Source organism: Scylla paramamosain, chromosome 45 (assembly GCF_035594125.1).
Source record: "Scylla paramamosain isolate STU-SP2022 chromosome 45, ASM3559412v1, whole genome shotgun sequence".
Taxonomy (NCBI): domain Eukaryota; kingdom Metazoa; phylum Arthropoda; class Malacostraca; order Decapoda; family Portunidae; genus Scylla; species Scylla paramamosain.
In genome coordinates this window covers 6,698,800-6,710,000 of record NC_087195.1, presented here as the reverse complement: position 1 = coordinate 6,710,000, position 11,201 = coordinate 6,698,800, and the positions used below count along the sequence as shown (strand labels likewise).

Sequence of the window (11,201 nt, the reverse complement as noted above, 5' to 3'; positions counted from 1 at the left end):
ACTGGCAGCCAGTCAATGCACTTCTCTCCTTTTTCGAGCTTCATCTCTCTCTCTCTCTCTCTCTCTCTCTCTCTCTCTCTCTCTCTCTCTCTCTCTCTCTCTCTCTCTCTCTCTCTCTCTCTCTCTCTCTCTCTCTCTCTCAAATCCATCGCTGTGAAGTTTCAATTAATTTTCAAAACCTTATCTTCTTCGCTTTCTTGGATTTACTGTTGGGGAAAGCAATCAGGGAGAGAGAGAGAGAGAGAGAGAGAGAGAGAGAGAGAGAGAGAGAGAGAGAGAGAGAGAGAGAGAGAGGTCTTTTATCTCTCTACTTTTTATTTTATTTATTCATTCATTTATTTATTTTGTTAATTTGTCCTCTTATTAACTTGTCTACTTAATGCGACAGTACTTAAAAAAACTCGTCTACTTATATGACTTTATACTTTTTAACTCATCTACTTATACCTACTTATATTATCTATGTAATTACCTATCTACTTATAAACAAATTAACTCCTTTACCTTTTAAATTTACGACTCATCAATTATACCATTCATTTATCTACCTATCAAATACCTACTTATCTGCCTATCTACTTATCTATTTATCTTTCAATCTACCTATCTACTTATTAATTAATCTACTTGTAATTAACGTACTTTCTCATCTAACTGCTTATCTACCTGTCCACGTCTCCCCCCTCTCTCCCCCGCCCCCAGAGGATCATGCGGTGGGTCTGTCTACCTTCACCATCATGGCGGGGCTCGGGGGCGGCCTGGGGTACGCCATGGGAGGGATTAACTGGGACGCCACCTTTATTGGTAAGTTCACCTCTCACTGTCACGTATTTTCAGTCACATTCAGATTATTCAGTGACTTTTCCGCTGGTTCATTTTCACTTTCCTTAAGTTTTCGGTCGTATTGTGACTGTTCTGCTTTCATTTTCGCTTCGTTTTCACTTTTTTTTCGTTCATTTTCTGGTCATTTTCGCTATCATTCTCGCTTTTCGTTCATTTGCATTCGCTTTTCGCCATTTTACCTTCATTTTCGGCTCATTTTTATTTGATTTCGTTCACTTTCCGGTCACTTTCACTCATTTTCACTATATTACTCTGACTTTTCGTTCATTTTCAGTTGTTTTTCACCATTTTACTTTTATTTTCGGCTCATTTTATTTTTTTTCGTTCACTTTCCGCTCATTTTCACTCACGTTCACTATGTTACTCACTTTTCGCTCATTTTCAGCTGTTTTTCACTATTTTACACCTTTCCTCTCACTTTCAATTACTTTCCCTCACCCCTCACCCCTCACCATCTCAATCCCTCACAACCTTGCTCTCCTCCATCTCCCCTCTTCACCCTCCTTCACCCTCCCTCTCCCCAGGCATGCTGCTAGGGGGGCATGTGCGGGCGGTGTTTACGCTGGTGACCTTCATCTTTATCGTGTGTGTCTTCAGTACCCTCTACTCGTTCAAAGAGGTGCCGTTGGACGTGCTGGAAAAGTCTTCTAGAGATGAACTGGCTAAGGTAAGCTGGGAGCGTGGATGGGTTGGGTTGGTTTAGGTTAGGTTAGCTTGGGTTAGGTTAGGTTAGGTTGGGTTGAGTTGAGTTGAGTTAGGTTGGGTTGGGTTGGGTTGGGTTGGGTTGGGTTGGGTCGGGTTAGGTTAGGTTAGGTTAGGTTGGGTAAGGTTGGGTTGGGTTAGGTTGGGTTGGGTTTGGGTGGGGTGTGTGGGTGGGTGTATCGGTAGGTTGGTTGGGGGCGGTATGTGGATGTGAGAGTGGATGAGTTGTTGACTTGCGGTGAGTGGACGGGTGGGTGGGGAGGAGTCTTCCTGCTTTACTAACCAATTGTTTTCTTATATATATATATATATATATATATATATATATATATATATATATATATATATATATATATATATATATATATATATATATATATATATATATTTTAGTTATTTTATCCTTTTATTCTATTATTTATTTATATTGTTTAGATACGTAGAGAAAGAGAGAGAGAGAGAGAGAGAGAGAGAGAGAGAGAGAGAGAGAGAGAGAGAGAGAGAGAGAGAGAGAGAGAGAGAGAGAGAGAGAGAGAGAGACCTCAGACCTCTATTATAGCTCTGACGCAGTATTACCAATCAGTTTCCCTCACCAACACCAAAACAGTGTTACCAACTTAATTTGGTCCCCACGAGGCACGTAAATATGGCAACACTGTTTTGAAAAGGGGGAGAAGGAGGTGTGGTATTGTGTGCGCAAGAATGTTTGTTTGTTTGTTTGTGCATGTGTGTGTGTGTGTGTGTGTGTGTGTGTGTGTGTGTGTGTGTGTGTGTGTGTGTGTGTGTGTGTGTGTTTCATTTCAATTAAAGTTGCTTTGTTTGTTTTATTCATATTTTGTTAGTCAGTTAGCCAGTCAGCCATGCAGTCATTTTATCCAGTTCATACTAATATACTAACTCTCTCTCTCTCTCTCTCTCTCTCTCTCTCTCTCTCTCTCTCTCTCTCTCTCTCTCTCTCTCTCTCTCTCTCTCTCTCTCTCTCTCTCTCTCTCTCTCTCTCTCCACAGGGGCCGGAGCAAGCATTGGAAGAAGAGGGGAGGGGGGGCTACGGTACCATGGATAAGCCCCCCCCTCGACCCAGCTCTCTTCCTATTGTGGTGAGTAAAGATAACTCTCTCTCTCTCTCTCTCTCTCTCTCTCTCTCTCTCTCTCTCTCTCTCTCTCTCTCTCTCTCTCTCTCTCTCTCTCTCTCTCTCTCTCTCTCTCTCTCTCTCAATTTGAATGTTTTGTCAGTTCCTTCATCTTCTTGTTCTTGTTCTTCTTGTTCTTGTTCTTCCTCCTCCTCCTCCTCCTCCTTTGATTGTTTCTTTCTTTCTTTCTCTATTTAATTATTTTTCGTATCTTTCTATTTTCTTTCCTTAATGTTTCCCATTCTTTCTTTCTCAGCCTTCGTCTCTCTCTCTCTCTCTCTCTCTCTCTCTCTCTCTCTCTCTCTCTCTCTCTCTCTCTCTCTCTCTCTCTCTCTCTCTCTCTCTCTCTCTCTCTCTCTCTCTCTCTCTCTCTCTCTCTCTCTGCCAAACTATCACTGAAAAAATAGTTTACCATAAAAAAAAAAAAGAAATATCCTTGAGTCACCCTTAAAATATCTGCCTCTTAGCTCGTTTTCTATGAGGCGCTGTATCACTCGTTCTCTTTCTCACACAGTATCTCACTGTCTTATCCCCTCATGAATTATGGTTTTCCCTCTTCATTCTCCTTCCCTTGAGAGAGAGAGAGAGAGAGAGAGAATGATTATTTATATATTTTAGTTTGTAAGGAATAACTATTTTTCATTATAAACTACTACTACTACTACTACTACTACTACTACTACTACTACTACTACTACTACTACTGCTACTACTACTACTACTACTACTACTACTACTACTACTACTACTACTACTACTACTACTACAGAACGGCCACGGAGCGGAGCAGGGAACAGAGGCAGGCTACCAAAATTACTCTGAGGATCAAGAAACTTCCTTCAACACGCAGGTAAGAGAGAGAGAGAGAGAGAGAGAGAGAGATATTTACCTACTTTTTTTTTATTATATGCTTATTATATACAATGTTATATAAGACTACTACTATTACTACTACTACTACAGGAACCAACAGAAGTGAAGGCAGAGGTACCTGAAGGAGGAGAAGTAGAAGCAGCAGGAGCAGGAGAAGGAGTAGGAGAAGCAGAGGTCATCCCAGCTGCTACCTTAAGACAGTACCTTCTATCCATTGTTTACATGCCACAGGTAAATCTTTCTCACCTGTCTTATATTGTAATTACCTTTATTTTCCTGCTTTCACTCCTCACTTGTATTAATTTATCACAGTTATATCTTGCCTTTCTATTTCTCTTGTCTTTATATATGGGACAGGTAACTCTTTCTTATTTGTGTTGGTGTGTCACAATTATCTCACCTTTCTCGTAATTGGTACTAAACTGCATCAGTATAGTAACATTTTTAAGGGTTTTTTTTAACCTTCTAACTCTTTAAGCCTCTCAAATTCTACTTTTTAACTCTCTGGCTTTAAAAGCTAATTCTTCTTTGAAACTCCCTAATTCTTGTTTTTAGTTTCCTAATTCTTTAAACCTCCCTAATTCTTCTTTTAAACTCTCTAACTCTTTAAAACTAATTCTTCTTTGAAACTCCCCAATTCTTGTTTTTAATTCCCTAACTCTTTAAAAGTTCTACTACTACTGCTACTACTACTACTACTACTACTACTACTACTACTACTACTACTACTACTACTACTACTACTACTACTACTACTACTACTACTACTACTATTACCACCACCACCACCACCACCACCTCCACCTTCCCTAACCTCACCTCTCTTCATCCACAGTCTTTACGTTTGCTCTGCCTGACCAACCTCTTCTGCTGGATGTCTTTGGTGTGCTACTCCCTCTACTTCACCGACTTTGTGGGGGAGGCGGTGTTTGGAGGAGACCCTGGTGTGAGTATTGGTGTTTGGGTGGAGTTGGGGTGTGTGGGTGTGTTTTGAGGGAGAATATGTGAATTTGGGGTGTTTTGATGTGTGTTTGGGGGTGTTTTGTTGTGTGATGGGAGTGTTTTGGGGGTGTTTTCAGTGTTTTGGGGGTGTTTTAGTGTGTGTGTGTGTGTGTGTGTGTGTGTGTGTGTGTGTGTGTGTGTGTGTGTGTTCCTGTGTCCTAATGTACCTCATCTCTCTCTCTCTCTCTCTCTCAACAGGCCCCAGATGGCAGCCAGGAGAAGCGCTTGTACATCGATGGGGTCCGGTTTGGCTGCTGGGGCATGGCGCTTTATTCCCTCTCCTGCTCCTGCTACTCATTCCTCATTGAAAAACTGGTCAAGCGCTTTGGGTATGTGAGCGTGTCTGTGTGTGTTGTGAGTTTTATCTATTTTTTTTTTTTTTTTTTATGTAAGGAGTGATGTTTTGTTTCTCTGTGTTACGTAATTTGTCTATCCATCTGTCCATCTGTCTTTCCATCTGTCTGTCTATCTATTTATCTATCTGTCTATTAGTGTACAAGAGGCAGCATCATATAGTTACTACATTACTCTCTGTCCATTTACATTTTCAGTCTGTCTCCATCTTTTTTCACTCTCTCCCTCTCCCTCTCTCTCTGTTTTAGTGTTCTTTCAGTCTGTTTTTATTCTTTTAATTCTGTGTATCTAATCTGTCTTTATCTACCAACCTGTCTATCTGTGTACAAGCACCACCAACCAGACTCTATCTATCTATTTATCTATATACCTCCTCTATCACCACTGTATAACACTTACATTCCTATAACCTAACCTAACCTAATCCTAACTAACCTAACCTCTATCTATCTGTGTATCTATCCATCTATCTATCTGTCATTCTTTTCTTTCTCACTTTCTCAACTCTCCTTCATTTTATTTTCACTGGAATTAGAAAACCTCATTTGTATATGTTTGTATGTATGTATGTATGTATGTATGTATGTATGTATGTATGTATGTATGTACTCTAATACCCCCCCACCCCCCAATACATTACAGAGCCCGGCCAGTGTATGTCTATGGCCAGCTGGTGTACAGTGTGGGAATGGTGTTCATGGCTGCCCTGAGACACCCAGCAGCTGTCATCATCTTCTCATGCTGTGCTGGTGTCATGTACTCCACCCTCTTCACCATGCCATACCTGCTGGTGGCTCACTATCACGAGTCTGGCATGGTGAGTGATGGTGCAGGATGATGTGTGTGTATGTGTGTGTGGGTGAGTGAGGGTATGAGTGAGGTGTGTGTGTGGGGGTGTGTGATGGATGAGTGTTTTAAATTGTTTGCTTTGGTTGATGTGAGTGAGAGATGTGTGTGTGTGTGTGTGTGTGTGTGTGTGTGTGTGAGTGTGTGTGTGTGTGTTGCCAGTGCTTTCATATCCAGCATCTAGAGTAAAAAATAAGTGTAATATTCATATAAGTTAGTGTAAGATTTGCTTTCCTTTTATCATCATCACCCTTTTCATAATTACTTTTCTGCAAGTAATAAAACTTTAAGTAAAGTAAGTAATTCAAATACTCATAATCTCAAGTATTTTCTCTTCTTTCCTTCATTAATCCTATTTTAATTTCTTATTTATTCTTTATTATCAACTTTTCCTTGTTATCTTTTATTTATTCTTTCCTATCTTTCTATTCCTGTCTTTTATCTTAATTTCTTTTTCTCTTCCTTTAATCTTCTATTCATCCTTTCCTATCCCTCTAATCTTCTGTTTCTTGTTATTTATGTTATTATCTATTCATCCTTCTGTTATCTTCTGTTTATCCTTTCCTGTTCATCCAATTCTGTCTTTTGTCCTTCATTTCCTTTCCTTTCCTCTTTTTCTTCCTATTCTTCCTTCTCTTCCTATTTTCCTTTCCTTTCTTCCTATTCTTTCTTGTAAATGTATTGTCCATCCTTAATTTCTTTTCCTTTCCTCTCTTCCTACTCTTCCTTTTAATCCTATTTCTCATCCTTTCCTTCCTCCCTACTCTTCCTTCTAATCTTATATTTCATCCTTTCCTTCCTTTCCTCTCTTCATACTCCTCTTTATGTATTCTGTCATTTCTATCCATTCTGTCTCTGTATTTCCTGTCTATTCTATCATTTCCATCCATCTATCCTTGTCCTTACTGTATCCTGTGTATTTTATTCTTCCTGTCTATCTATTCTGTCCCCATCCATCCCAGTCTGTGCTATTCCATCCCTGTATTTTGTTTTAACCTTCGTCTCTACCCTACTCCTGTACCCTGCCAGCCTCCCTGTAGCTGTGTCTGTATAACCCGTAGATCAAGTGTGAGGATGTGTGGGTGGTGTCAAAAGCTCGCCAACTTCTGTCCTCCTGTCTTGGCAACAGCGACTCGAAGGTGAGAGCGAGTGTGAGAGTGAGAGTTTTTGATGTGTTACTGTCAGTGTCTGGTTTTCCTGTGTGCTTGTGTGTGTGTGTGTGTGTGTGTGTGTGTGTTGATGTTGAAGAATGCATGTTGAACTGTTGCTAGAATCATGAAGACACCCTTGAAAACCCTTATAACTTCCAATACAGCCTGTTAAACTATCACTGGAATCATAAAAACACCCTTGAAAACCTCAGTAACTTCCATTACAGCCTGTTAAACTATCACTTGACTCTTGAAAGCCCCGACAACTTCCAGTAGAATTATGAAAACACCCTTGAAAACCACAACTTCCACCTCAGCCTGTCAGAGATGTAGAATCCTCATTAAACTGTCCCTTGAGTCATAAAAAAAACCCTTGAAAACCCCAGTAACTTCCATTAAAACCAAGACAAGACAAGACATTAAGAAACAGCCCTGTCTTTCTTCAATCTTCCCACAGGCCTCCACTCACACACAACTCCCAAGAATCACAAAAAATCACCTTATTAATTCCACTATAAGGAAGTCAAGGCAATAAGAAGCATTTAAGAAACATTCTAGCCTCTTTAGTCTTCAAGATCTTTAGGAAACACACACATAACCTTAAGCCCTGTCCACACTATTGAGCATGCTCGACAGGTAAACAGTGATACCAGATCACTATAGTAGTGAGAATGAGGGTTGATGACGTAAGAAGTGGGAAAACCACAGGCAGGGATCTGGCAACAAACAGTGCTACCAGATGTAGTTTAGCTCACAATATCTACTCCTTCACCATCCTCATTGTGCCACCATTGTGCCATGAATGTCCTCATTGTGCCACCATCAGTGAGAAAAGAAAGGTCATCATAGCACCATAACTTGGGGCTGTACACGTCGTCCGTCCCAGCTCCTGACTTGCGACAGTTTTCTTTCTGTCGCATTTCACGCCTGTACTGATTTCGCAAAGTATCTAGTCTCTTTTTTATATCCGCAATGGTAATGGATATATACTTCTTTAGTATTTCCTTTGTTATTGCTGTAAGGGCTACTACTCGTTTATTTCAGTCCTTATAATCAGCACTTATGTTCCACAAGCAAGATTTTTGCCAGTACATATCAATTATCCATGTTGTATCTTGCTTGGACCACTGAAAGTTTGTTCCTTCAATTACACTTGTAGAAGGACCACCAGACATGCTGATATGCACAGAACACTGAACATGAGACAGATTCCTACATAGTTCCGAGTAAACCGTTAGTGTTTCGCATCATACCAGTTGAAACAGTTTCTGGCGTTTCCTTCAAGCTCACTCACAGGCAGTTGCCCCCTCGTTTGCCTGCAGTTTCCTCGCTTCTGATGTCACTTTCGTGCCTGCCACTCACACTCATTGCTTATGTATTGGAATGGGATCTGGTATCACTGTTTGCCCGTCAAGCATGCTCAATAATGTGGACAGGGCTTCAGAATCGTAAGAAAAAGCACATTATTTATTCCACTACAGCCATGACAATATGAAACACCTCGGCTTTTCTTCAGTCTTCCCTCTGCTCTTAATAAGTTCCCTGGAGCTTGTTGAAAGAAGATAGGAAGCATTTAAGAACACCTTAGCCTTCCCTCTAGTTTCCCTCCCTCACACATAACCCCTCCTTCCTTTTCTGCAGTTCATGGCCACTGATGGAGACTGGGCAGGACCGGAGCAGCAGGTGAGGGGGTTAGGGACTGACGTGGCCATTGTCTCCTCTATGGTCTTCCTCGCTCAGTTCATCTTGTCCTCTTGCATGGGGTCTATTGTTGCTGCCGTTGGGTCCACCACTGCTGTTGTGTGTGCTGCGAGTCTCCTGGCAGCCTGTGGTTCTCTCACCGCCACCAAAGTCACCTATCTGGACCTCTGAAGTGCTGTGTGTGTGTGTGTGTGTGTGTGTGTGTGTGTTCTTTGTCCATGTACACTTGGTGATATGTACTTAAAATTGTACTAGCCAGGCAAAAAGAGATCAATGTACTACTACTACTACTACTACTACTATTAAAGGTGATATGTATGTGTAGTACTTAAAATTGTACTAGCCAGGCAAAAAGAGATCAATGTACTACTACTACTACTACTATTAAATTTACATCTACTGGCATCTGCATACTTACAAACAAGAACAGAATCCTTAAAACACTTAGAAATTAGAAAAGAGAGAAAGAAGGAAGAATAAGAATAAGAGACACCAAGTAAAATAAAATGATATATCTTTAATTCTTCTTTGATAAAAAGAAAAGTGAAAATCTTAAAACAAACAAACAAATGTAAAACTAAACCTGGCTGGTACAAATATTTCTCTTACTCTAAACTTGTCTCGGTGTATGTACCTGTGCTTGTGTGTACCTGTATTTGTGTGTACCTGTGTTAGGCTACCAGTGTTACTGTCACAAGTAGGAAGTTGTGTAACTACTTTTATCTAGACTCTTGTTGATGTGAAGTGCATGAGTGAGTAGAGAGAGATTTCCCAAGAGTAAGATGCTTGAGTGAAGGAGAAAGCAGTGTGGATAGAAAGAGAGATTTAGACACACACACACACACACACACACACTTATCTGTAACAACTGTAGTGTCTGTGCATTGTGTTTGTGCGAGTGTTATGACTGTTGAAGAGAAAAAACATACTAGTCAACTTTTCTTCTGTTCTATGGTGTTAACTCTGACTTTTGATAGTGGCAGCACCATACTTTGTGTTGTCCAAGTGTGTGGCAGTATTGAGGCAGGGGAGGACACAGGGGCATACTAACACTGTAGCTGTACTGTGTTGTCAAGTGTGTGGCAGTATTGAGGCAGGGAGGACACAGGGGCATACTAACACTGTAGCTGTACTGTGTTGTCAAGTGTGTGGCAGTATTGAGGCAGGGAGGACACAGGGGCATACTAACACTGTAGCTGTACTGTGTTGTCAAGTGTGTGGCAGTATTGAGGCAGGGAGGACACAGGGGCATACTAACACTGTAGCTGTACTGTGTTGTCAAGTGTGTGGCAGTATTGAGGCAGGGAGGACACAGGGGCATACTAACACTGTAGCTGTACTGTGTTGTCAAGTGTGTGGCAGTATTGAGGCAGGGAGGACACAGGGGCATACTAACACTACCACTGGCTGATGCTCTCACTCACTCACTGATTGTTCTATGTATTTGTATTGTTTGAAAATGTGCACAAAATTTTACTATTTCCACCAAAACCATCATTTGATAGTAAGTCACCAGATAGTTTTTATTAAGTAACCTAACACTTTGACTGAGTGTTTTGGTAGAAATGTATTAGTTTGCTGTATGTGTTAAGGCAAATTCATTAGAAATAGGTAGACCAGTCAGTGAGTGAGAGGGCATCAGTCAGTGGCAGTGTTACCGTGTCTTCGTGTCCTCACCGGCCAGAACTGCTGCCACACACTTGGTGACACAGTATGAAAGGTTCAGCCCATTCTATTTTCCCTTCTACTTGCTGATAAAGGAATGGGGTAATATCATGCAGTAAATTTCCCACAACATACTAAGGGTCAACAGAAAACATCATTGTGATAGATAAAATAACTGTGTGTGTTTGTGTCAGAGTTATGTATATGTGTTTTGTGTCACTTCATATTTTGGGAAGGAATAATAGTGTCATTGTTTGCATGAGTTTGTGTTGTTAGCTTGCTGTCTACTTGTCTGTCTGTCTATCTCTGTCTGTGCACTCAAAAACTTACACTATACAGAGAGGAAACGTTAAGAATTAAAACTGTAAACTGAATGTAGAGAGAAAATTTTTGAGGCTGTGGGGGAGTGACTGTGGGTTTGTAAACATACTGTGGGGGGTCATACTGTGGAGCTGTGGGGTGTGGTGAGAGAGAGAGAGAGAGAGAGAGAGAGAGAGAGAGAGAGAGAGAGAGAGAGAGAGAGAGTGGGGGGGAGGCTGTATGTGAGTGTTGCATGTGAGTGTATTGCGAGAGAGTGGGGTGGGGGGGGAGGCTGTATGTGAGTGTTGCATGTGAGTGTATTGCGAGAGAGAGTGGGGGGGGAGGCTGTATGTGAGTGTTGCATGTGAGTGTATTGCGAGTGTGTTGCATAAGAAAAATAATTAGAATTCAGTTCTTTGTAAAATTTAAGTGTTAAGAAGAGGAGGAGGGAAGAATGCAACTAGTGAGTAAATTACATCTGGGAAAATTAATGAATACAAAAAAAGTGATGAAAACACACAAAAACAAATATAAATACAATAGACAGATGAAACTGTGTGTGTGTGTGTGTGTGTGTGTGTGTGTGTGTGTGTGTGTGTGTGTGTGTGTGTGTGTGTGTGTGTGTGTGTGTGTG

General features: G+C 40.9%; 1 protein-coding gene across 1 annotated transcript in view; it reads left to right on the top strand.

The window, feature by feature from the left end:
* LOC135094458 (proton-associated sugar transporter A-like) overlaps positions 1-11,201 on the top strand; it is a 12,678-nt gene extending 1,477 nt beyond the window's left edge. Inside the window, 10 exon segments of the mRNA XM_063994555.1 lie at positions 703-804; positions 1,368-1,510; positions 2,553-2,642; positions 3,445-3,525; positions 3,639-3,779; positions 4,384-4,494; positions 4,749-4,879; positions 5,547-5,721; positions 6,812-6,889; positions 8,543-11,201. Coding sequence (XP_063850625.1) covers positions 703-804; positions 1,368-1,510; positions 2,553-2,642; positions 3,445-3,525; positions 3,639-3,779; positions 4,384-4,494; positions 4,749-4,879; positions 5,547-5,721; positions 6,812-6,889; positions 8,543-8,773 — 1,283 coding nt within the window. The 3' untranslated portion in view covers positions 8,774-11,201.